Source organism: Leuciscus leuciscus (assembly GCF_965113295.1).
Source record: "Leuciscus leuciscus genome assembly, chromosome: 3".
NCBI lineage: Eukaryota > Metazoa > Chordata > Actinopteri > Cypriniformes > Leuciscidae > Leuciscus > Leuciscus leuciscus.
Genome location: NC_138727.1, coordinates 64,134,025 through 64,161,852, shown reverse-complemented (window position 1 = coordinate 64,161,852; position 27,828 = coordinate 64,134,025). Strand labels below are relative to the sequence as shown.

At 43.4% G+C, this 27,828-nt stretch overlaps 1 protein-coding gene and 2 long non-coding RNA genes across 4 annotated transcripts in view; 1 reads left to right on the top strand and 2 right to left on the bottom strand.

Moving 5' to 3' along the window:
* The window catches only part of LOC309495439 (cell adhesion molecule CEACAM6-like), a 52,112-nt gene that overhangs the window by 12,633 nt on the left and 11,651 nt on the right, over nucleotides 1–27,828 (top strand). The window contains exons 2-5 of one of the 2 annotated variants that reach the window (XM_082165234.1): nucleotides 21,396–21,464; nucleotides 21,587–21,931; nucleotides 22,030–22,278; nucleotides 24,909–25,163. In XM_082165234.1, coding sequence (XP_082021360.1) covers nucleotides 21,396–21,464; nucleotides 21,587–21,931; nucleotides 22,030–22,278; nucleotides 24,909–25,163 — 918 coding nt within the window. Of the gene's footprint in view, nucleotides 1–21,235; nucleotides 21,465–21,586; nucleotides 21,932–22,029; nucleotides 22,279–24,908; nucleotides 25,164–27,828 lie in introns of those variants that run through there. The other variant, XM_082165233.1, reaches the window with a different exon arrangement.
* On the bottom strand, nucleotides 4,749–5,524 carry LOC309495515. Its single transcript, XR_014204711.1, has 2 exons — nucleotides 5,436–5,524; nucleotides 4,749–5,179 (listed from the first exon to the last, which is right to left on the bottom strand). It is a non-coding gene; the product is annotated as an uncharacterized lncRNA (long non-coding RNA).
* On the bottom strand, nucleotides 19,733–20,870 carry LOC309495493. Its single transcript, XR_014204685.1, has 2 exons — nucleotides 20,020–20,870; nucleotides 19,733–19,939 (listed from the first exon to the last, which is right to left on the bottom strand). It is a non-coding gene; the product is annotated as an uncharacterized lncRNA (long non-coding RNA).

Here is a 27,828-nt window from a genome sequence, read left to right as displayed (position 1 = left end):
AACGGTGTTCTAGTTCTAAGTTTCTAACAGCACCTTGCGTTTTCTGTTCTTAAACCTCTCTCTCAAAGAAAACTTAAAGGAAGAATATACCTCAAAATCATTTTACTATTAGATAAGTTATCATCTCGGATCACTCGCACTACAGCTGCGCTTACCTGCAGTCGTGATGCAGTGATAGACAGCTGTCTTTCCTCAGTCGACTGCTGTTTGGATTTCATGTGATTTCTCATTGTGGTGATGATATTATAATTCCAGATTAATTAATTAATTTGATCAAAAGTAATTCCATTTAGTAACCTCATTTTCGACTAGTAATTCCAAACTTCGCGAGGCAGACGACGACATTATGATAAAATACAAACAACTTGTTAAACATGTGCCACAGTGCCACCCAGTGCATTTAATTATAACTGCGAGTTAGTGCTTGGGATTTATCAGGGATTCACTGCATTTACGACCCGCAAAGTATTTACGGCTTCATAAATTCGATAAAATTCGAATAGTATTTTATTTTTCGAATAATAATTACAGATCGAAAATTCGAATATTCGTGCACATCCCTAGTCCGGGTCTCTCTCTCTGCTCGTTCTTTCAGTTATAAACATGTCCTGTCACAAGCGCAGCAGTTCATCTACATTACTCACCGATCAAATAAGACTTTGGCGGGACAAAAATTCACTTTGGCGGGCGCTAAAACAAGTTCATTGCAGGAAAATTCATGCGTGAATTTAACTGAGTAGTACATGACCATGCACTCGCACAAATGCGACCACATAAAATTTTAACTCGCACATTCTCAAAAAATGGTCGCAGTCTGGAACCCTGGAACGTAATCCATTCATCTCTCACAGCAACATGTTTTGGTAAAGCATGAAAGCTAATACCAATATCTCTCCTCTTAGCATTGCAACCCGCTACCGCACATAGGTAGGCCTATTGATCCGCCATCGTCTTCTCTACTCCTCAGAACCTGAGCGGGCAACCGGGCGGGCCCCGCCCAGTGGAGTTACTACGTCACAACTCCAGTCTATTTTAGCTGGCATTTTAGCGTCTGCTACTGATTCACAGCCATTTGAATGCAGAAATACTCAGAAATACAACTTTGAGCTTATTTTTCTCAAGATATGTCCTCTAGCATAAGAAAAATGCCACAAGAACATGTTAACACCTAGAAAAACATAATTTTCATCGGAGTGGGTCTTTAACAGGTTAAATTGCATATAGAATTTCCATCCATTTGGATTACATAGTTTTAACATAAACCAATTAATAATCTGAATGTAATTCATATTTTTAAGTCATATATAAATGAAACAGATAAGATTTATGTAATTGTATTAATAAACTGAATGTGATTCATATATGTCAGTCATATGTAAATGAAACGGGTAAGATTTATGTAATAGTACACAGAAAAACGCCCATGTTAAATTAACACTGCTCAGTGTTCATATGTGTGCACACTACAGAGTTAAAGTACCATTGAAGCAGTGTTGAAGTTAATGAGATAATTAAGTGGTGATTGAGCATTAATTATGAACACCTGCTGTTAACAAGCAGAATCACTGAAGGAAAGAGAAACACAAGAACTACAACTGACTTCAGACACAGTCTTAGATGAAATCAACTGAAGAGAAAAGAAGACATTAAATCTGTGAAGATCTCAGCAGAGGAGGATTAAACAACTCCACAAACAGCATTACCAGCTTCACTTATTACTAACCAGACTGACTTTATTTAATATCCGTTTTAATGAAATCAACAATTGTATTTTAAAGTCACCACGATGGTGGTTAGCATTTGCTTTAGTTGGACTCTTGAACCTTGACTCTTTAATGTAAACTTTTCTTTGGTTGCTATACTTGTGTGTTTGTAAAGCACAATTGTTGTAGTTAAGAAAGCCATGAGATCAGATGATGTTGGTTGTTTATTGATGATGAAAACGTCATCATTATGTAATTTCCTTAATCCCTGGTATTATGCAGTATCTAATGCTTTGATTATATAGGACTTGTGTTTTTAATATTGTTTTATTCATAATAGAAGTCATTTGATTTTATAGTATATCTAGCAGTGTTGTTTATCAAATACCTATTATTTAAAATAGGTTTTAAAAAAAAATACTTGGTGCAAAAAAACTTGAATCTATGGCATTTCTTAGACAAACACAGACATCAAGAAACAGCATATGAATCTCAACAATGGTGACAATCAAACAAAGTATCCAGAAAATCCAGCTGTATAATGTATTAATGTCGCAATGAATGCTGGGAGATATGGGTGAGTTTTGATTGGTGGTACCCAGCATGCACTGCAGCATGAAGCATTTCATTGATTGTCACCATTGTTGAGAGTCATACACTGATTCTTGAAGTAATAATGTAGAGAAAAAAAGTTTGATGCACTAAATGTTATTTGGCTAACAACATTGCTCTCATGCTGTAAATTAACATGGCTTCTATTATATAACAACATTACAAACACAACTCGTATATAATCAAAGTGTTAGACACAGAATAAGATCAGAGATTCAAACAATTACATGATGATTAAACATCCAATATCACCTGATCTAATTTTCTCATGGCTTTTTTTGCCTTAACAAATGTTCTTTATATACACACAAATGTAGCAGCCGAAGAAAATATAATACTAAAAAGTTAAGGGTCAAGAGTCCAACTAAAGCAAATGCTAACCACCATCATGGTGACTTTAAAATACAATTGTTGATTTCATTAAAACGGATATTAAATTAAGTCAGTCTGGTTAGTAATAGGTGAAGCTGGTAAAGCTGTTTGAGTTGTTTAATCCTCCTCTGCTGAGATCTTCACAGATTTAATGTCTTCTTTTCTCTTCAGTTGATTTCATCTAAGACTGTGGCTGAAGTCAGTTGTAGTTCTTGTGTTTCTCTGTTCTTCAGTGATTCTGCTTGTTAACAGCAGGTGTTCATAATTAATGCTCAATCACCACTTAATTATCTCATTAACTTCAACACTGCTTCAATGGTACTTTAACTCTGTAGTGTGCACACATATGAACACTGAGCAGTGTTAATTTAACATGGGCGTTTTTCTGTGTACTATTACATAAATCTTATCTGTTTCATTTATATATGACTTAAAAATATGAATTACATTCAGATTATTAATTGGTTTATGTTAAAACTATGTAATCCAAATGGATGGAAATTCTATATGCAATTTAAATACATAAATCTAATGTTTAGACATTTTTTTTTTAGTTTTTTTTTTTAGTGTGTTCACGTTGGCCTAATTGGATTAAATTGACATTTTTAATGTTTTTGTTTCGTTTACACTTTCATAGAGGACATCACAGCAAAATAACTATGTAGGGCTAGCACAAGATGGGAAAAGTTTTATTAATTCTTGTTTACTTGTGTTCATTTAATTTATTTTTATTTTAGAGCATTTAATGTGCTTCTTAACAATATTTTATTTATTACACACAAGTTAAAAAAAATAAAAAAATAAATTACCCATCAGCCCTCTGTCTAAATAAGAAATAAAAGTCCCAGAGTTAAAAAATGTGTAAAACGAGCCTGTGTGTGACTTGGTATGACTTGATGACTAAGTTGCGACTTGACTTGACTTGACAAAGAGTATGACTTGACCTGACTTGACTTGACTTGACTTGACTTGACTTGACCCTTACAACAGAATGACTTGGCTTGACTTTGACTTGCAATGTTAAGACTTGGACTTGACTTGAGACTTGAATTTAGTGACTTACTCCCACCTCTGCATACTCAGGTCAGATGCGTCTTTTGATTTGTGCCATTTCCTCTCCGCTGCCCTGAGTTCGGTCCGGTGTTCCCGAAGAACCTCAGATAACCAGGGGTTAGAGGGAGTAGCGCGTGCTGGCCTGGAGGAGAGAGGGCAGATAATGTCTAGAGAAGAGGTTAGAGTGGAGCATAAGGTGTCCGTTGCGGTATTCACATCCAGAGATGAGAATTGTGAGGGTGGGGGAAGAGAGGATGACACGGCAGAGGAAACGGCAGAGGAAATATCTTCCTTTCGGTTCAGTAGAAGAAAGAAATTCTTAAAGGATTGAAACAACATGAGGGTGAGTATATGATGACAGAAGTTTCATTTTAAAGTGGAGTATCCCTTTAAATTGTACAGTCCAGAAGCCGGTTCGAGGATTACTGTCAGAATATCACTGATCTTTATGAAGATATAGGGATTGTCAAAGTATTTTTTTTTTTTGTCATCTACTGAATTTTTCGTCAACGATACCAGGGACACCGAAACACCGGGGAACATGAAATTTGGTGGGCATGTAGCCCCACTAGACTTTTACGGAAAAATTTTGTTTGGTCCCCGGGGGATTTGAAAGAGCAGAATAAAGCAATGACATTGTAAGACTGTGTATTTACATTAATTGTGAACTGTCTGGGCCTGTTGTTTGTGAACAAATCATAACATATTATTGCAAATTAACAAAGTTGAGTCAAATATGTTTCTAGAACAGTGATTAAAATGTTGAAAATTGGCTGGAATATGTTTTTCTATATGAACTCTGGAGGTGATGCACTCTAAAAACTTTTAATATGATTTGTGTTTGGTGAAACATTTTTACACTTAGAATATTAATAAAATTTTTAAGCAGTGAAATAAATTACATACACTGTATTAACTGAGTAAATGTAAGTAAAACTAATTAAATAGATCTGAGTAACTGCATTTGGTACATTAACAAATAAAATTGAGTAGAAATAATGGGGGAGGGGGGGGGGACATTTAAAAACAAATATTTATGAGTAATATTAACTGTGTTTATATGCCAGTAATATTAACTTTTTTATTTCCTCTAAACCTTTGTAAAAAATATTCCATACAACCACCGGTATAACTACATGACATAGGCCTTTATTGTCGATGAGTAGCCTACAGCAATACAGCATATTTTATACTATTTTTAACACATATACAATATTGCCTACATTTAAACTCATGTAAGAAACATTTTCGAAGTAAAACTTAAACATTTAGGCCTAAACATTCAAGTGTAATCAACCGGTCTGTTATCCAGTATCCACCGGATCAGCGCTGATTCCCATCCCGGAGATAGACTCGCCTCTGCGGGGGAACCTAACTTTACACCGCCGTCCTGCGTCACTCACAGCCGAAAGATGCTGCGACGCGACTGACTCTATAACCTGCCAATAAACAAACAGTGCACAGTTCTGAGGACATTTTTATCATCCAAATTAGTTATACTCATTATCTTTAGGAATATAGTCGTGTGTTTTTTTATGCAAGGGGTTACAATCACGCGAAAAGACAGGCGCGAGTCGACACTCGTTTAACTCGTTTAAGGTGAGTAACATTGCGTCTCTGTATGTTCTTTCGCATTAAATAAAATGATTTAAAGCACATTAATGATTATATAGATAAAATAAAACATGCACACACCTGAATTTCACATAGGAAATACACCAATTCTGCGCCGCTGAGAAGAGAAGAGGAGAACTGTTCTGGAGACTGAAGAGAGTTCAAACAACGCGCGCCGCGCTCGCTTACTCAACCGTTGAGCTGTCGTCACGTCAGAGTGGAGGGGGGAGGGGGGAGGTGCACATTGTTTTAATTGAGTAAACTTAATTTCTTATGCGTGTTAAATATTAATAATATTGATTTTATTTAAGTAATATTTGTGGTTCTTGAAACAGATCAGTTTAATTATCCATTCTCAAATATGGTGATGAAAATTTCACAAATATATTAGCTAAGTGTATTTTAAATAAATAATTGGTTAGTCAAATACTAAATTATTTTAGTGAAAAACTTCAAACTTAAATATAACTGTAAATTTCAGACAAAATTAATTGTTGGAGTTTTAGTCAATTATTTCGGTATGTTCAACTCAAACTATCAAGTAAATGATATTCAGAGATTTTATTAAGTGAATAAAGTTAATTATTGCTGTGATATTTACTAAGCCACTGAATTATTTTTTTGATTTTTTAGAATTTATTTTTTATTTTACCCATAAGAATCACTTCGACATTTAGGAAAGTTTCATGTTTGTAGGTTAAGAATAGAACTGTTGTATACATTAGTAGTACTGTGATAAAGTTTAGAGAAATTGTCACAAATGAAAATGAAATCTGGTGATGCAGGATTTAAAATGAAAACTATTTATATGTGAAATATGCAACTGTATCTTGTAGAACACACTCTAATAAATAATTTTGTAATTAAAATGTGTGCTTGTGTATGTAGTTTAAATGTTGTGTTTCATCTAAGGCTGATTATAGTATACAGTATTTTTTCATCTAAGGCTGATTAACTGTATACTAGTTTTTCACTAGTATACAGTAACCATGATTGACTACAGGCATAGGGCTCGACTTAGGACAAGATAAGAACAAGCATGAGGGAAGTACAGCCTTATAATAATAAATATAGCTGCGAGCAGCGATTGCGGGCCCAAGCCGGTGGCACCGCCACCCTGGTGCTTTACTGACTGGTAAACTGCACTGTGTTTTATACACATCCATCCTGGACATTCATATTAAATTAGCATTATTATGACCGCCGCTAGCGTAGCTAGCCGGTCATATAGGGATTGTCAAAGTTTTTTTTTTTTTTTTTTTTCGTCACCTTACTGAATTTTTCGTCAACGATACCAGGGACACCGAAGCACCGGGGAACATGAAATTTGGTGGGCATGTAGCCCCTCTAGACTTCTAAGGAAAAATTTCGTTTGGTCCCCGGGGGCCACTTCCCCCCCCCGCGCTGGGGCCCCCGTACATTTTTCGTCAACCATACCAGGGACACCGAAACACCGGGGAACATGAAATTTGGTGGGCATGTAGCCCCACTAGACTTCTAAGGAAAAATTTCGTTTGGTCCCCGGGGGCCACTCCCCCCCCGCGCTGGGCCCCCCCAAACCCAAAAAAATGCAGTTTTTCCTAAATAACTACCTGAACCGTGGCACCGAGGATGAAGAAATTTTTATGGTATGTTGGTCTACTAGACTTTTACGGAAAAATTTAGTTTGGTCCCCGGGGGCCACTTCCCCCCCCCGCGCTGGGGCCCCCTTAAATTTTTCGTCAACGATACCAGGGACACCGAAACACCGGGGAACATGAAATTTGGTGGGCATGTAGCCCCACTAGACTTCTAAGGAAAAATTTCGTTTGGTCCCCGGGGGCCACTCCCCCCCCCGCGCTGGGCCCCCCCAAACCCCAAAAAATGCAGTTTTTCCTAAATAACTACCTGAACCGTGGCACCGAGGATGAAGAAATTTTTATGGTATGTTGGTCTACTAGACTTTTACGGAAAAATTTCGTTTGGTCCGCGGGGGCCACTTCCCCCCCCGCGCTGGGGCCCCCGTAAATTTTTCGTCAACGATACCAGGGACACCGAAACACGGGGGGAACATGAAATTTGGTGGGCATGTAGCCCCACTAGACTTCTAAGGAAAAATTTCGTTTGGTCCTCGGGGGCCACTCCCCCCCCGCGCTGGGCCCCCCCAAACCCAAAAAAAATCAGTTTTTCCTAAATAACTACCTGAACCGTGGCACCGAGGATGAAGAAATTTTTGTGGTATGTTGGTCTACTAGACTTTTACGGAAAAATTTCATTTGGTCCCCGGGGGCCACTTCCCCCCCCCCGCGCTGGGGCCCCCGTAAATTTTTCGTCAACCATACCAGGGACACCGAAACACCAGGGAACATGAAATTTGGTGGGCATGTAGCCCCACTAGACTTCTAAGGAAAAATTTCGTTTGGTCCCCGGGGGCCACTCCCCCCCCGCGCTGGGCCCCCCCAAACCCAAAAAAATGCAGTTTTTCCTAAATAACTACCTGAACCGTGGCACCGAGGATGAAGACATTTTTATGGTATGTTGGTCTACTAGACTTTTACGGAAAAATTTCGTTTGGTCCCCGGGGCCACTTCCCCCCCCCGCACTGGGGCCCCCGTAAATTTTTCGTCAACGATACCAGGGACACCGAAGCACCGGGGAACATGAAATTTGGTGGGCATGTAGCCCCACTAGACTTCTACGGAAAAATTTCGTTTGGTCCCCGGGGGCCACTTTTTTATTTTTTTTTTATTTAAACTGTGTTGTGAAGCACTTTGTGGCCCTTGTCTGTGAAAGGTGCTATATAAATAAAGATTACTTACTTACTTACTTACTTACTCCCCCCCCGCGCTGGGGCCCCCGTAAATTTTTCGTCAACGATACCAGGGACACCGAAGCACCGGGGAACATGAAATTTGGTGGGCATGTAGCCCCACTAGACTTCTACGGAAAAATTTCGTTTGGTCCCCGGGGGCCACTTTTTTTTCTTTTTTTCTTTTTTCTTTTTTGATTTAAACTGTGTTGTGAAGCACTTTGTGGCCCTTGTCTGTGAAAGGTGCTATATAAATAAAGATTACTTACTTACTTACTTACTTACTCCCCCCCCGCGCTGGGCCCCCCCAAACCCAAAAAAATGCAGTTTTTCCTAAATAACTACCTGAACCGTGGCACCGAGGATGAAGAAATTTTTATGGCACATCAACCTAGCCCATAATCACTCATTTGTGATTTGCGCCCCTCCCATAAAAAATGAAAATGCAATATTATTCTGCTTTAATCGCCCCTATCTTCAGTGGAGATGTTCAGAACTGCACCATATTTCATGTGTATGATTAACTTGACAACCTCTGGGGGTATCCTCTGCTAAGTTTTGTAGAATTTCATCCATGGGGGGGTATAAAATAAATTCATTTATGTGCACATTTAGTGACTGTACACTCATCGGCCTGTAGATGGTGCTGTTGAGCGAAGGGTTGCTGGTTTAGGATGATACTGATACACATGCAGGAATACAAACAAACGCAAGCATGCACACACACTGACATCCACACGCACAGACACACACCCATACACACACATACAAATCCACATGCACAGACACACACACACACAAACACACACGCGCACACATGTACGCACACATACATACACGCACAGACACACACACACACACACACACACACACACACACACACACACACACACACACACACACACACACACACACACACATACACAAATACACACACATACACACACACACACACACACACACACAGACAGACATGCACATACTATTACTTTTTTTAGGTATATACATAAACACGCAATACAGCCAAATTACTCCACGTCATTTATTTTTGTGGAAAGCCAGTGCAGGCCTGAGCGGCGGTCATATTTTGTACCGCGATGCGGTACATCTAGTTTTCCTATGTTTTTACATCATGAAAATCTATATGGCTTCAGTTGTATGTAGGACATATATGACTTAATATGATTAAGAATACACTAATATTATACAATTTATATATGTGGTTTTTGCAGCATATATGTCCCTTACAATATTCTGTTGGAACATATAAGAATCACAGGAGTTTTTAGCAAACCTTTTCCATATGGGTTTATATTCTGTTTTGGTCATATTTTTCAACCTGTTCCGATTTTTCTGTTCTCTATGACGTTTTTTGAACTATTAAGTCACAGTATTTGCAGCGGAACTGCCAAATAAGGACATTGACTTCCGGCCCACGGTGCACAGTTTGTGGGGGGGGATGGGGGAGATAACCCCCCCAATATTTAAATCTATGCATTACAACCCCCCCAATATTTATACCATGATCACAATATCAGGAGGCATACCCAAACTTCAACCCCCCCAATGTTCAAACCAAATCTACGCCCACCACTTCGAGCAATCCGCCATTTTTATTTCTCGCTGCTATTTTGTAGTCCAAGCTAAAGGATGCAGAAGTTACGAGAGGCTAAGTTAAAATGTTCGGTTGTTGGATGTAGTAACCCACACGCTTCATTATACCGTCTAATGTAGATGAACTGCCGTGCTTGTGACAGGGCGCATGTTTAACTGAAAGAACGAGCAGAGAGAGAGACCCGGTCGCGCGTGCGCACTCTCTCTCTTCGGAGCCAGGCGAAAGTGTAAACAAGACCTCACCGTCTCCAAACTAGACGCTGTCTTGCTCTCTCTCCCTCGCACATATTAATCAAAATAAATCAACATGGTGGTAAAAGATCGGAAGACCAAAGTTTCATGTGTAAATACAGTAACACACCATTGCAACACATCCATATGAAGACGTTGTTCTGCAGGTTCGTCGTCTTCATTTTCATCTCGCTCCAGCTCCGACTCTAGCTCGAACATGTAAGGCTGGCTGGACAAGTCTTCTGTTGTTGACATTTTGTTAATAACGTGTGAATAAAACGTTTCTGTGCCGCTAGATAATCGTATCTCTGCTATCAAACTACAAAAATGGCCGAACGGGGTGGAGTTGAACCGAGTGTCACCGCTACAACCTGGAGAAGGGGCGGGGTATAAAGTGTCTCAATTGTACTTAAAGAGACCGCACCAAAACGAGTTGCTCTCAGACGCACATCAGAAAAGGGGTAGAAAAGGGGCCTGTGGAGCTATAATAATGAGGGATTCAGACCCAAGCATTGCAGTTCAGCAACGATGGTCAGCAACGGTGGCGACGGGATGTTACGTCTCCCGTTCCCTCCTTCAGGGAACGAGGGTTACATCAGTAACCGAGACGCTCCCTTTCGGTCACTCACGTTCGACGTAACGTCGACGTGACGACGTAATTATTGGGATCCCATGGAAAACGCCACGGTTGCTGCCACATCCAGTGCCCTACGCAAGACTCTCAGACCCCCAACTGCTGGGGCAGAAGACCTGCGTAGAGGGAGTTCAACTGCTGTTCCATTATACCCCACACAGAGGAACTCTGGATAACACTGGGAAAGCATGCCTTTCCGGGGAAAGGACGCTGCGGAGCCACATCCTGCCCGAAGGGAGGTAACATGTGGAAAATACACATATGGACTGGCCAAAGGGGCAGTGCAACATATGGAATGTCACTGGGGTGGCTCCAGCCCGAAGGGGGAGGCTACACCGGACAGTGACGGCAGAGCAGACTCTGCCAAGGGAAAGACACGGGCTCACCGCAGGGAGCTGGTCGTGGAAGAATACACATACGGGATCGCCGCAGGAATCACACACATGGAACCCAGCCTAGCACAAGTTACACAAGCATACGAGCACTAGGCCTGGCGTCGGACGCTCCGCAACGTCCGACTGCCGAAGGGGTGCGGAGGAACTCACAGTGTTCGCCTAAGTGGGGAACTCAACTGGAGCAAAAAGCGCACGTATCTGTTCCGAGGAAGGGAATGGCGCAGCAAGCCGACACTAGAGCGGGAACTTCGGTGTTACCGGCTAGTTGAAGCGAGCACACAGGAAGAAACCGGCTCAACACGTAGGCTATAAAACCTAGTGAACGTGTTAGGTGTCGCCCAGCCCGCAGCTCTACAGATGTCTGTCAGCGAGGCGCCGTGTGCCAGCGCCCAGGAAGAAGCGACACCCCTAGTGGACTGGGCTTTCAACCCAGGCGGGCAGGGCACGCCTTGGGCTTCGTAAGCCAAGGTGATGGCATCCACTATCCAGTGGGCCATCCTCTGCTTGGAGACAGCCTTTCCCTTCTGCTGGCCTCCGTAACAGATGAAGAGCTGATCTGAGGTCCTGAGGCTTTGCGTTCTGTCCACGTACAGACGCAGAGCGCGAACGGGACTGAGAAAAGCCAGGGCTGGGTCTGAAGGCAGCGCTTGCAGGTTCACTACCTGGTCCCGGAAGGGAGTGGTAGGAACCTTGGGCACGTATCCCGGCCCGGGTCTCAGGATCACGTGAGAGTTATCCGGGCTGACTTCAGTCTCCTCGTTCCCCTCAGGAACCTGACGATCAGGTCGTGCCTTCCCAAAGACTTACCATCAACAGCATCGTGGCTCTGATCGAGCAAGATCGGGGGTTCTACTCGTGAGAGGAGCACCAGTCAAGAACAGGTTCCACTTCAACACATAGAGGCGCCTCGTAGAGGGGGCTCTAGCGGAAGTGATGGTTTCAACTACCGCAGGGGGTAGGTCACCTAAAACCTCCGCGTCCCATCCAGGGACCAGACATGGAGTTTCCAGAGGTCTGGACACGGGATGCTATAGGGTGCCCCGTCTCAGAGAGAGGAAGTCCTCTCTCAGAGGGATGGGCCAGGGAGGGGCTGTCATGAGGAGCACTAGTTCCGGGAACCAGGTCCGGTTGGGCCAATACGGCGCAACTAGCAAAACCTGCTCCTCGTCCTCCCTGACTTTGCACAAGGTCTGTGCAAGAAGGCTCACTGGGGGAAACGCATACTTGCATAGGCCCCGGGGCCAGCTGTGTGCCAGAGCATCCGTGCCGAGGGTCCCCTCGGTCAGGGAATAGAACAACAGGCAATGAGACGTGTCCGGGGCGGCAAACAGATCTACCTGTGCGGTCCCGAAGCGCCTGAAAATCAGCTGGACCACCTGGGGATGGAGTCGCCATTCTCCCGGTAGCACATGCTGCCGTGAAAGCTTGTCGGCTGCACGGTTGAGCAGGCCCGGAATGAAAACGGCACGAAGTGACCTCAGATGCTTCTGACTCCAGAGGAGGAGATGGCGGGCGAGTTGTAGACCACCCTGGCGGTTGATGTACGCAACAGTCGCAGTGCTGTCCGTACGGACCAGTACGTGCTTGCCTAGTAGCAGTGTTTTGAAGCGGCTCAGTGCAAGATGTACTGCTAACAACTCGAGGCAGTTAACCCTCTGAGGTCGAGAAACGCGCCGACGCGTTTTGCTGGATTTTTTTCACATAGCAGCAACATAAACTTAAATTACTCCGTCATTTATGGTTATACAGAAAAAAGAAATATAAAAAAATAATCTGTGATATTTCTACTTTTGTATGTGTCCACTTACAATCAAATCAAAACATTGTGCTTTTGTAAAATAAAGAAAATAAACAGGGTGTGCGTTCTGCCTCTCCGTCGCGGTGAACTTTTTTTTCTTGAGCACGTCTATAAACTGAAACAAAACTCAGCGAATCCTTCTCACACATTTATGAGCCATATACCTTTATACACATTTAAGTGTGTACTTTTAAATGATCGGATTCAAACTGAAAACAAATATTCTCTGTTTAAGTAATTTGTATAAAACCAACAGGATGTCCAGTATCTCAAACGCTTGCTAATTACTTTTTAATTCGACACGCCCACTCGCGCAAAAGTGATTCACATGCAAATCTCCACATGGAACGCGAACGCCCTCGTTACCTCAAACACAAAACACCAAAACACTTCACAAGTCTCTGCTTTTCGTCGAGTTTGGAAGACACGCTGTGAGCTTACATGGATTTACCTCAGAAGAAGAAGAACGCGATTTGAAGACAAGAAAGATGTAAGGTAAGAAATTCTTACTTATTAGTTTATGGTATTGTTGCATAAACTTCACATTGCAGTTGAACTGTTGCTAGATATATGGTGAATATTATACTATTTAGAACCGTGTTTACTGTTAAATACTGTTTGTGGATATCTGCTCAAACATAGATATGTATAACCATAATGTTTAATATTTTGGAGCGCGATCACGTTTGAATGTATCACATTTTGGAGCGCGCTGTGCGTTTGAATGTACAGTATCATATTTTGGAGCGCGATTGCGTTTGAAAGGAAAAATGCACCAAACATTAGGCTTTATGTTTTTACTATTATCTCATTTCATATCATCATAACGAATGGAAACATTTGAAGTAACATATGATAATCAATATATTTTTCTCTAGCGTAGTTGTTCTTGAAATCTTTTGGAAGATTTAATTTATTGTTATTATTATTTTATGCAGCACTGCGTAGCCTATGCCTACAAGGCACAACAAACCTGGTGTTCATTATATATTGTTGGAAACGTGTGTGTGTGTATTCTGTGAATTTTAAAAAGAAATTTTAACCAGAAAAATCTAAAATCTATTCCCAAAATCGTGCAGCCCTATAGTTTCTCTTGATATCAGTATGTTCACAGTTTTTATCTTTTTTTTTTCTTTCAGGGACCAGATGCAACTGAGTCCTGCTGACTTCAACATTCACATGAGTCTCTGTACATGAACATGGTAAAGTGAAAATCAAACACCTTGGAAATTAAAGGTATGTACAATGTTTTTAGGAATGGCACAAAGGTCTCTGTCTTTGGATCATTGTTTTCAATGTGCTCTTTTGTCATTTGTATTTTTGGATTGTGTTGTGTTGTAAATAAATCCAAACAATCTAAAAGCCATTCTTTTTTAAATCTCCTCATTCTTTGTGCAAGGTTGCTCTGAATGACAGGGCCTGATCGCTCCTAATAGGGCAGTTAGGGGAGTGTCTTTGTCTTTCTCAGGTGTAAAAAGCTTACATATTCATGAGATGATCACGCCTCTTCGCATATGGCTTTGTCACACAAAACACGTCTTAGAAATTTTAAATCAATATATTGTCTTATCTGAATGAGCAGTCAGGGTGATTTTCACATAGTTTTGGAGCAAATATTCTAGGCTATGTCATACAATTTTCAAAAGTCTTGTGAAGAAATAATCAGTATGGGTTTCATGGCCTTATTTCAGTGAGAATTTTTTTTTGTATTTTCACAAACCATGCATAAATGTCATTATCTCAAAACTACAAACTTTTACATACATGCTGCTGATATATTATTGTAGCAGAGTTTGTGCTGAATACAGTGTAATTAGACTTTAGCCATGAAAATGTCACTAGTAACAGAAAAAAACACAAATGTCAGAGCATGTCAGACCACCTCCAGGGCCCAGAAAACAGCTCAGACCTCAGAGGGTTAATGTGCCAATGCAGTTGAGGCCCCGTCCACAGACCTGAAGCTGCATGCCCGTTGTACGTGGCCCCCCAGCCGGTGGCAGGGGCATCCGTGGAGACCAGAGTGCCTGGACACTTGTTCCAGGGGAACTCCTGTCCGCAGGAACGAAGGGTCCGACCACAAACTGAGAGTTTGGCGACAGTGCGGAGTAGTGTTGTCACGGTACCAAAATTTCAGTATTCGGTACCGATACCAGTGAAAATCCACGGTTCTCGGTACCAATTTCGGTACCAAAGCTTAATTTAGATTAAATTTACATAATTATATTAAAGTGTGTATCACAAAGATGGAAACTGTAGTATTAAAAACACTTTACAATAAGATTCCATTTGTTAGATAACATTAGATAAAATGACCTAACAAAAAAAACAATAGTTATATACTGTCGCAATTATTCTCCTTTAGGGGTTAATTTAAAAATACATTTTTAAAATCAAAAGTTAACATTATTTCTGTTAACATTATTTAATGCACAATGAATGAAGTGAACAAACATGACCAATCAAGTGTTTTGTATTAAATAACATTCACAAACATTAATTAATGTTGTAAAAATATATTGTTCACTCAATGTGTTATGTTAGATAACGCATTAAGTGATGTTAATGAATGGTATCTTATTGTAGCATTACCAAACTATACAGGAGATAAAATATGTTTTATTTGACTTGACTATACTTTTATTTAATCCAAAACTGTATTCATATTTAACTTTAAAAGGGCTTTTTAAACCTGCTAAGAGTTATCCAGCCAAGAATAAGACTAGAACTGCTTTTCTGACGGACTGATATTAATGACGGCTTTTTATTTCTCATCTCCATAAATATATCTAGTAGTAAAGCTAATGCAAGGGCTAGAAATCAATTAATAGGCCTATGTCAAACTTCCTCGTCGTCATGGAGAGCGCAGTTCGCACAAGTGTTTGTACTCCCGTGGCGTCTGTCGTTGCTATGCATCCATGAACGCACATGGAAAAGCGAGCGCGCCGCTTCTATTATGAGCGCGCTTGCCGCGCGCCATTTGAAATAACGTATCTGCACGCGCAAAAACATCAGCACCACATCAGCAGCAGCACCGCCGATCGCCATCAGCGCTTTTATGAAGATGACGCAACTGCACGCGCTTCGGGCATGCAGGCGCATCAAGTACCGGGTTTGAGAAAACCTGGTACCGTGACGTTTAAAAAAAAAATAGTACCGACTTGGTACCGAAGTACCGGGTCTTTTGACAACACTAGTGCGGAGTCATTTGGACCCTGCACAAGCCGCTCTGCCACGCCCATCTTGGGACTCGATCGTGGAGCCAGTGTTGGAGTGGCCTCATATAAAGCAATCCGAGCGACGTAACCGCGGCTGCAGATGCCATTTGCCCCAGGAGCCTCTGAAAAAGTTTCAGTGGTGCCGCTGTCCTGCGTCTGAGCGTGTTCACGCAGTTCAACACTGACTGGACACGGGCCTCGGTGAGGCGCGCTGTCATGTTGATCGAGTCCAACTCCATACCGAGAAAAGAGATCCTCTGCCCAGGGGTGAGTTTGCTCTTTTCCCAGTTGACCCGAAGCCCTAGGTGGCTGAGGTGACTGAGCACCATGTCCCTGTGTTCGCACAACTGCTCTCTCGACTGGGTCAGAATAAGCCAGTCGTTGAGGTAGTTGAGGTAGTTGAGGATGCGAACACCATGCTCTCACATGGGAGCAATGGCCGCCTCCGCGACTTTCGTGAAGACACGGGGCGACAGGGCCAGCCAGAAGGGTAAGACCTTGTAATGATATGCCCGTCCCTCGAACGCAAAGCGAAGAAACGGTCTGTGTCGAGGGAGAATCGAGTCCTTCAGGTCGATCGCTGCAAACCAATCTGGGGGGGGGGGGGGGGGGGGTGTATTTGAAAATGCGCTTCTGCGTAAGCATCTTGAACGGTAGCCTGTGAAGGGACCGGTTCAGGACGCGCAGGTCCAAGATTGGTCGTAACCCACCACCTTTCTTCAGGGGCATTGTCCGCCAGAACACGGGTGAACAGAATGCCCTTGAAAGCAGGGGGGCGCCGGGCAAACTGAATCGCAGAGCCAAGTCTGATGGTACGGATGAGCCAGTGAGACGGCCTGGGAAGCGTTAACCAGGCTCCCAGAGACCGAGCAAGCGGGACCAACGGCATGACAGACGTACCCGGGGTGGGGCAGCGTGGCGGAATGCAAGGACCCGACTCGGACGGCACAGCGGCCCGAAGTGGGGTCTGAGTGTGTGGTGCAGCACATACCTGCTTCCGTCGAAGGGCAGAGTGAGTGTGCGTAGGCGTCAGAGTGTCCAGGACACAGCCACTGCTGCCCACTGGTGATGGAAGAGGGGCTCGGGAGTGACAAGGCATGGCGTCGTCGACTGCCAAGTGCGCCCTCTTGGGGCCCAGAGGTTTCAGAAATTGCTCTTTTTTTGAAAAGGTGGGTACCACCTCCTCCCCCCTCGCCACCCTCGACGGCGGGGCAGCTAAGGGGTATGTGGATATCCCCCCAGTGGAGCGGGCCATCGCAATGCAACTGTGTCCAACTGTGTCCGAACAAAAAGAAAAGAAAACAAAAGATTCTCCGCCCGGCCCTCCACCGGGGGAAGGAGAGGCGCCTTCGCCATCTCCTGAAGAGCAACTTGATCCACCTCCGGGCCGCCCGTCTCAGGGTCGTTTGCACCGTCGCTTGCCTCCTGGTTTGGCAGCGGCCTGGACGGGCGGGGTCGGCTTCCTACGGCTTGCTCCACGCTGAGGCCTGGATGGTTGCTGCTGCTGCTGGGGCTTAGCGGAAGCGGAGGACGCCGCAGGAGGCCGACCTCGGCGACGAGTAGACGGAGGGTCTGCGGCCAGCGGACGGGTGGGAGCAGCAGCGGTCCGCCGGGGCAGGATGTGCCGGATGGCCTCCGTCTGCTTCTGTGCGGCCGAGAACTGCTGGGGAAAGCTTTCGACCGCGTCGCCGAACAACCCAACCTGGAAAAAGAGGGGCATCCAGGAACCGATATTTATCGGTGTCCCTCATATCCGCCAGGTTGAGCCAAAGGTGGCGCTCCTGGACCACCAAGGTGGACATCGCCTGACCGACTGAACGTGCGGTTTCCCTCGTCGCCCGGAGGGCGAGGTCGGTTGCCACACGGAGCTCCCGAAGGAGGTCAGAATCACCCTCGTTCATGTCCATGAGCGCCTGGGCCTGGCGGACCGGCAAGAGCGCCATAGCATGGAGGGCGGAAGCAGCCTGTCCACAGGCCTTGTAAGCCTTCGCCGTTAGACCAGACAAAAACTTACAGTCCTTGGACGGGAGGCGTGGATTACCCCGCCAAGAGGAGGCGGACGCCGGACACAGTAGCATTGCGACGGCCCACTCCACTGGGGGGATATCCACAAACCCCTTAGCTGCCCCGCCGTCGAGGGTGGTGAGGGGGGAGGAGCCACTAGGACGGCTTCGGGCACTATACGGTGCCTTCCACGTCCTAGAAAGCTCCTCATGCACCTCCGGAAATAAAGGTACCGGGGCGGGCCGTGCTGGTTCTCAGTGCGCTGCCCCGGTACCTTTCTTTCCGGAGGTGCATGAGAAACCAATCGTCCAACCGAGAAGGTTTGGGATGTGGATGAGGGTTCCACGCAAGTCCAACCTTCTCGGCGGCTCGGGAAAGCATAGCCGCCCATTCTGGATCGGTCTCGGACAACGCTACACGCCCCGAGGGGGGTAACGCAGCCGAGTCGTCATCTACAGAGGACTGAAGCTCCCCCTCCAATGCTGCGACATCTGATCGTCAGCTGGAGCCCCAAAGGAAATGGCTGGTCGTTCCGGAGAAGGACCAAGACGTTCACTAAGGGACTCCAATGGCAACAGTGCTTGTGAGGTGTAAGGGGCGGAGGGAGGTTGTCTCGACGGGGAAGCCCTCACGGTAATCCTCAGATCACCCTGGTCATGCACCGAAGTAGGTCTATTCTGCAGGGCAGAATAAACACTAGATCGGGGCATAGACGAGGCGACTGCACCTCCCTTGAGGTAAGCGAGTCTCGATCTAAGCGCTGAGATATCCACAAAAGCTGCCTCAGCGTGTTGAATGCCCAAACACGAGAGGCAACTACTATGGCCATCTGCTGGCGCCAGGGAATGACGGCATCCAGAAACACACAAGCGGAATGACATCTTGAAAAAGATGCAGGTTCATGCTTGTGTTGCTCTTTTAGTGAAAACAAAAAAGGTTTTTAAATACTCTCTTAGTGTTGAGGCACCCAGGGGTAGCAACAGTGTGATAACACACAGAGGGAAACGCCCACCGATACCGACACACACACACAATACACAGAACAGCAGTGCTGTGAAAACAGCAGTTGTGAGCTGCAATGCTTGCGGCCACCGCTGATTGCGCCGTCACACCAACACAAAGGAGAGTCCTCTTCTCGTTCTCAAAGGCAGTCTTTTCCTGTAGATTTCGGAAGTGAAAGCAAAAGCTCTGCTCCGAAGTGAAAGACAATGTGTGCGTGTGCCCGCTTCCTGTTTATACCTGCGCTGCGGGGCGGGGGCACGTGACGCGATTCACGCACGCCAATGTTCATTGGCTCGTTCTGTAGACACTCGAAGTTGATAGGGCTCCCTGAAGTGATCCCAATTGTAACGTCGACGTGAGCAACTGAAAGGGAACCATAATAGTCCAGGGGTCAGAAAGTAGAAGTCCTGCCATATGTTTATTCCACCCATGAACTCAGTCAGCTGATTTCACTAATTAGTTCTCTCTCCTTCTGAATTAGCAAATCCAGGTGATTGGAACAAAATACTGAGGAAGACTTTTACTTTCTGAACCTGGACTTTACACCTCTGTTTAAAAGTAACACTGAAGCAGTGGACACCTTTACACCAAATAGAAATGAGCAGAAACACAAGAACTACAACTGACTTCAGCCACAGCCTTAGATGAAATCAACTGAAGAGAAAAGAAGACATTAAATCTGTGAAGATCTCAGCAGATTTAAAGTCCCTGTAAAGGCAATTCTAAAAAAAAATTCTAAACACATTAGAAATGTTAGAAATGTTTTGCTAAAACATATTACAAAGACTGTGAACTGTGAAGTACTGAATTGTGGAGTTAGACCGTTAAACAGTTTTTCACCATTGCTGTGTTCCGGATTTTTTGGGCGGGGCTAAAACGGGGGCTCGATGACGCACTGAAGCCCCTGAGCTCCTGGACACGCCCCTACTTGATGACGCACCGGAGCCCCTGAGCTCCTGGACACGCCCCTACTTGATGACGCACTGGAGCCCCTGACGCTGTCCCCTCCCCTAACAATATATAAATATAGCACATTCACATCAATTTGCCGATCGCGAGTTACTGTCAGTACTGTTAGTTACTAGCCTACCATAGATATCATATAAAGGCTTTATATGATATCTATGGTTACTACAGCCTACAGTTTGCTAGCTAGCTATGCCTCATCACGGAAATGCATATAACCTGGATGCGATCACGTACAAAACAGATAATTTAAATTTACGAAAAACTAACGCATCACATCAACAAGAGGTGAATTAATTTTGTGAAGAGCCACCTTGATGGAGAGCTGAGGATCACCGCCAAAACCTGCCTCTGTAGTGATCATTTTACACGGGATAGTTTTATAAACTTTCGTCGGAGACAACTGGGATTCACTGATAATCCGCTGTTACTGCGGCCGAGCCGACTATCTCCCGCCTCAGCCTTCATCCTCCCGTCGCGCCGACAACTGGTGCCATCGTTGGCAGTACGTGCCCACCAATGAGTGTAAGTTGCCTTGTGTGCTTATGTTATAATTATAGTAGGTAGTCCAGGCTCGAACATGTATGGCTTTGTAAAAACAATTAAGCTGCTAGGAGCATCCATTCCGGCTGTAGCGGTGACAGACAGTTGAGTGTGTGGGCGTGGTTTCAGCGCAGCCAGCGGACACGCCCCCAGCGTTTGAGAGCAGAGACTCCTGCTCATTTTTTCAAGATTTTGATAGCTTATTTTATGTACTTGCCGGCTTTTTTTTTCATTCAAATTTGGCTGGGTGACTAATAACACATTTTTCTGTGGTGTGACAAACTCAGAACACATACTTAATTTTGACTTTACAGGGACTTTAATGTCTTCTTTTCTATTCAGTTGATTTCATCTAAGGCTGTGGCTGAAGTCAGTTGTAGTTCTTGTTTCTGCTCGTCTCTTTTTCTGTTCTCTTCTTTCCTTCATTGATTCTGCTTGTTAACATAACAGGCTTATTAAAGCTGAGATGAATCCATATTTAATATACACAAGTTTTGTGGCATTGCTATGGCCTGCTTATGGCCCAGATCTGGCAAACAGGAGTGAGCCGCCTAAGTGTCGTCATTCCACGCTGCATATGGGCCAGATCATCTTTCCACTTTTGCCAGATGTGGGCCGTAACAATGTGGCTATGAGGGTAGGGGTGCGTCTCATTTTTATTTATGAATCCTCGCTTCCTTTCCTCGCATCTTAGCAAGGAAATCATCATTAGTAATTTGATGGCTAGATCTACAGGAGAAACAAGAAAGTATTTACAAATATGTTTACTAGGTATTGTCTAATTAAAAGTACAATGAGAGATTAATACAACTTCAATACAATAAAAATGAGCCACTGTGCTCTTGTTGTAGGTGTTGCTATGCTGATGTCAGTCAGAAGAATGGCTCCTCTTTCTATGATCTTTCTGCTCATGATTCACGGTGAGTGGCTTGAACACTTCAGAAACTCTCAAAGGATTTAGCAATTTGCATACAGATGTTTTTCCAGTATCTTTGATGCACAAGCTGCTGCTAATTCGTTCAGGATGAATTCTGTGTTTCAGGGGTTTCTAGTGGTAATTGGGGTGTGAGTTACAGTCATTCACGCATCTGTGCACTAAAGAACTCAACAGTGATAATGAGCTGCACTTATACATACCCTGATGGACATCAGGTCATGAAAGCGTTCTGGACCAAACACTTTGTAACAGGTGTCGAGCCTCCAGATCTGTCTAATGACCCTGAATACAGTCAGAGGCTTCAGTATCTGGGAGATAAACAGCAGAACTGCACCGTCAGACTGAGTCATGTGACACTGAAGGATGAACACATGTACTATTTCAGATTCATCACTGATAAACCTGGTGGAAAATTTACCGGTTATTCAGGAGTGACACTTGCTGTCTCAGGTGACTTTGATGAGGTTTATCTCTTCTTCTGTGCATTATGTTGAATAATAATCAGTGTATGACAGCAGCACTAGATATAATGTGTGTGTTGTGTTCAGATCTTCATGTCGAGACTCCTGAGAGAGTGAAAGAGGGAGATTCAGTCATTCTCAGATGTAAAAGCAGCTGCGCTCTGACTGACAGAGCAACATTCATCTGGTACAGAAACTCACAGCCATTAACTGAGAGAAGAGACAGAAACAATGAACTCCTGCTGCAGTCAGTCAGAAGAGAGGATTTAGGCAGATACAGCTGTGCTGTAGACGGACACACTCACATCTCTCCTGCTGTTCAGATCAATGTCATGTGTGAGTATGAATTTAAATATGTATATATTTTGTTTATATATATATTTTTTTATCAATAAAGATGTTGAGTGTCTATTTACATTAAGTACAAGCCACTGCCACCATCACACTTTTTACAACTGTTTTTTGCATGACTGACCCAAGTTTAAAGGACAGGCTCTGCACATCGACTGCAAAACCAAGTAGCTCTTTTCCTGGGCATTTGAGGACACCTTTATTGATCAGCCAACACGATCTCATGAAAGTGCGGATCTATAGCACAAATTTTATTTCTCGTGCCATTTATATGTGCTGCAAACACGTGCAAATGAAACAAAAGAGTGCATGCGTATTACACGCCGTAAAGTGCGTATCATACTGTATGCACGCAAAAACTATTTTGCCTTATAAATGGTACGAGAAAAAAAATTTGTCCAATACATACTCACTTTCATGAGATCGGGCTGGATCAGCAGGTTCAATATGGTTTGGGTTAAGGGTAGGTGTAGAGACAATTAAGGTCCCATTGATACAGCATCCATTTATGATTTTAAAGGGGGGGGGGGCGAAATGCTCATTTTCACTCAATCTCCTGTTAATCTTGAGTACCTATAGAGTAGTATTGCATCCTTCATATCTCCAAAAAGTCTTTAGTTTTATTATATTTCTAAAAGAAAAATAGGCTGTACCGAGTCTTTCCGGAAAAAAACGAGTGGCTGAAGGCGGGCCGTGTGGGCGAAGCTAGCTGTGCTAACGCGCCGAGCTAACAACACACAGAGACATTTTGAAGCAGTTTTACTCACCGCCCGGTTCCAACGCACGACCGTGAACCTTTATCATTGTGACTGCTCGATCCTTAAAGGGATAGTTCGCCCAAAAATGATATTTAAGCCATGATTTACTCACCCTCAAGCCGTTCGAGATGCATATGTCAATCTTTTTTCAGACGAACACATTTTCAGTTATTTTAGAAAATGTCTTAGATCTTTCAGTGGTTATAATGTGAGGCAATGGGGTCCAGCTGCTTCAAGTCCGAGAATGTGCATGCATCCTTCACAAAAATAATCCACCCGGCTCCAGGGGGATAAACGAAGGCCTTCCGAGGGTAATCCGTGCGGTTTTGTCGTAAAAATGTACATATTTAAAACTTTATAAACGAAAATAACTGGCTTCCGGTGGCGGTTGGTGCGCGTTCATGGAGATGGATGATGGCGTATGACGTAGGACGTAGCGTAGGAAGCGTCGTGACGTAGAACGAACGTGACAGCGCAGCCAGAGAGCAGAGCAAAACAAAACTCTACGTTCGTTCTACGTCACGACGCTTCCTACGCTACGTCCTACGTCATACGTCAGCATCCATCTCCATGAACGCGCACCAACCGCCACCGGAAGCCAGTTATTTTCGTTTATAAAGTTTTAAATATGTACATTTTTACGACAAAACCGCACGGATTACCCTCGGAAGGCCTTCGTTTATCCCCCTGGAGCCGGGTGGATTATTTTTGTGAAGGATGCATGCACATTCTCGGACTTGAAGCAGCTGGACCCCATTGCCTCACATTATAACCACTGAAAGATCTAAGACATTTTCTAAAATAACTGAAAATGTGTTCGTCTGAAAAAAGATTGACATATGCATCTCGAACGGCTTGAGGGTGAGTAAATCATGGCTTAAATATCATTTTTGGGCGAACTATCCCTTTAAGCATTAGACGATCTGCAAATCCGTCGATCTGGGCTTTGTTTATAAAACAAGCATCGTCGAAATGCAGGGAACAAACAGTCTGGCACAACCTCCGTTGATGCTCTGAAAAAACAAACTGCATCCACTGGTCCCTTAAGGCCGGGTTCTTTGGGAATCTCTGCAGGGTTGTCTTGCCCTGGCAACCAAAAACCCACTTCTTTGGTGACATTGACTTCCCTAAAGCCGAGCATAGCGCTTTGATGGGCGTACTGCTTTCGCTCTCTCGCTCTGGTCTACGGTTGCGCGCGCGCCCGCGTCCTTCCGGAGAAGTGCCCTTAGGACCCGTATAAGGAAATTCCGCTACATCTGACGTCACACATCCCCATACTCGAAAAAAACTTTCCGAAACTTGTGACAAACCGGAAGGAGCATTTTTGGAACAGAAATACTCCTTCAAACGTACAATTTAATTTTTGAAACTTTGTCCATGTTTAGCATGGGAATCCAACTCTTTAACAGTGTAAAAAACTCAGTATGCATGAAATAGCATTTCACCCCCCCTTTAATAAATATGATCAGATACACCCAATATGACTTTTAGAAGTATGAACACCATTTACACGTATTGCAAAGAAAATAACTTTTTGTTGCTAGATTTACAATTATTCATACAGCAGACACTTTTATCCAAAGTTTCTTTTAACACCCTGCTGGTGGATCCCACATGAACGCTGAGCAGTGTTAATTTAACTCAAGAAGTTTTACGGTGCGACTAGCTCAAATCAAAACTGCGGGACAGTTTGCCACTTAAGCACAAATTTACAGATAGATTTACAGTTATTGAAAATAAACGCCATTATGAATTCAAACAGTGTGATGACATGGTTTCTTAAACAATCTCTACTGTGGTACAAACTGTTTTAAATTGCAAAAAAATAAATTAAAAAAATAACACATTTTCTTCTAGATCCTCCACAGTACACTTTTGTTGGGGTCAGTCCATCTGGTGTAATAGTGGAGGGAGATTCAGTGACTCTGAGTTGCAGCAGTGACTCAAACCCTCCTGCAGAAATCAGCTGGATTAAAGGAGGAACAATTGTAGGATCTGGAAGAATCTACAACATCTCAAAGATCAGCTCTAATGACAGTGGAGAATACAAGTGCAAGTCCATCAATGAACATGGGGAGAAATACTCTGATGCTGTGACTTTAAACGTCAAGTGTAAGTTTAAAATAAAAGACAAGATGCTCTAGAACATTCCAGTATGTTGATGATGATATAAGTACATATTAGTAGCACACATATGGTTCATGATCTTTGCCACAATAAGTTTGGTAGGCCTAATATTTTTTAGACCCTCACAGGAATTAGATTAGATTATTGTTTATTTAGCCATATTTGTTGCATTTAGCCACATGACAATGCCGGTGGAATTTGTTTTCGGTACAGTATGTTTAAGCTCTACATCATCATACATAACAAACAACACATAGACAATACACTTCACAACATGTAAAAATACAAGATACAGTGGGTGAATGACCATGCATAGTGTATGAGAAGTGTATGAGAGGACAAACTAAACCAAAGAGAGGAGTTCAGAGTCCTGGCTATGGTGAAAAAGCTGTTTGTGAGGCATCTTGGTAAAGAGTGACCTGTAGCGCCTCCCTGAGGGAAGGAGCTGAAAGAGTTGGTGCGCTGGATGTGAGGGGTCGGAGATGATTTTCTTTGCACGCTTTACAGTCCGATGTGTATAGAGGGAATCGACTGAGGGCAGTGGTTTCCCTATGATCTTAGATGCTTTGTTGACAGTTTGCTGTAGTTTTGTCTTTGTTTGGCTACCATACCACACTGTTATTGATGATGGAATGATGGACTCGATGATAGCGGAATGGAACAGAACAAGGAGCTGATGTTTGATCTGGTATTGTTTAAGCTGCCTGAGGAAGTAAAGTCTTTGTTGAGCTTTTGCAATGATGTGATTAGTGGATTAGGAATTTAAAGGGGTCAGTGATGGTGATTGGATTGCCATTTATTTGTATGGGTGTTTTAGGGCTGTCAAAATTGCTCAAAAATGACGTTCGAATAATCCCTCTAAAAAAACACATATATTCGAACTATTCGAACATCTGGTTGCGCATTTTGTCAATGTTGTCAACATTACGTCAATAACAGGACAAATTAATACAAAGAGACATAACTACTTGTATAGGTAGTTTATTTAAGTTTAAACATATTTGACAACGTATTACCTACACAAAAACAAGTAAATCAACTAATGACCAAGACCCGCAGACCTCACTCTCGCTCGCTCGCAGCACTCTCTCTCTCTCTCTCTCGCCCTCACCATCATGAACAATGTTCAGTAAATGTAAAGACGCGTTTATGCACGTCTGGAGATCTTGCGGCGCGAATGAGGCGTCATGCTCTCCGCGTGTCAATTTTGCTTCAAACTTTTGCTTTTGACGCGCGAATGGATTCAAAATGTTCAAGCGTCCAACTAGATGCGAGTCCGACAGTGAACGCTCCGAGCGAGCTGTGCTGTGGTAAACATGGAACTTTTCCTTGACATGAAACGGTAAATAATCAAACCAGTGGAAGCCTGCAGTGCATGAAACTGCTGTATCTAACCTACCTTATTCATGCAATAGCTATTCAGTCAGTACAGTAGCCTTCACTTTAGTAATGTTTTACGCTTCTTCCTGTGACCTGTCCCTGACCCCTCAGGCAGTGCGCCTCTGCTACCGCGGGCGTTTTTCCACATTCGAATATTACACATTCGAAATTCAGTTTTTTAAAACTATTCGAATATATATTCGAATTTCGAATATTCGTTGACAGCCCTAGGGTGTTTTGGGAAATGGCCTACGTCTAAAGTCAATAATGAGTCCCTGGGTTTTAGCTGTGTTGAGCTGGAGGTCATTGTTCGAACACCAATTTACAGCTTGGTCCACCACCATGCGGTACTGTGTTTCATCATTGTCAAGTCAAGTCAAGTCATCTTCATTTATATAGCGCTTTTAACAATGTAGATTGTTTCAAAGCAGCTTTACAGAGATAAGCGTATAATTTAAGGTAACAGAGATTGTTTTGGCTTTATAGCAGAGTTAAGTTATTTTCCATCTAAAGTTAGTTTTGATTGATTTGCTTCCGTCGCAACGATCATTTGTTATTAAATTAGGGGCCGCTAAGACGACACCATTCTCTCTACACAGACTTTAAACGCGAGCCTGTGAGAAACGCTGATGGCGTTCACATGCGCATTTAGAATGGGTTCTATAGTTATGTGCGTTTGAATATACGCAGGTTTGGAATTCCCTACAAACCAAGCCTAAACAAAGTACTGGTGTTTCCTTATAAATTTTGATAAAGAATTTTATTTTATTTTGTTGCTTTGGGGTAGGTACGCGAAACGAATTTTCCCGACAACGCCTTATCTGTATAGTGGTAGAGGGATCCTCCATAGGGAGAGACTAGTTGGCACTTCAGCACTGCGTTGTCATCGGGTCCAGGCGAAGGTCCTTTGTCAGATCTGGATACGGCCTGGATCCGGCAGGCTGCGGGAAAACCTCGGGATAAAGATGCCATTCTTCTCATGATGTAACGAGTACATCAGGATTTATGGGAAGTGTTCCCGGTTCCGACTGACCTAATCTATGCAGCCTAACATTAAATTATAGAAGTCTATAATGTATTATGTGAATGCTAGGTCAAAGAGATGTGTCATTAATCTGGCTTTGAACTGACAGAGTGTGTCTGCTTCCCGGACAATGGTAGGGAGACTGTTCCAGAGTTTTGGTGCTAAATAGGAAAAGGATCTACCGCCAGCAGTCGATTTTGATATTCTAGGTATTGTTAACTGGCCGGAATTTTGAGATCGCAATAG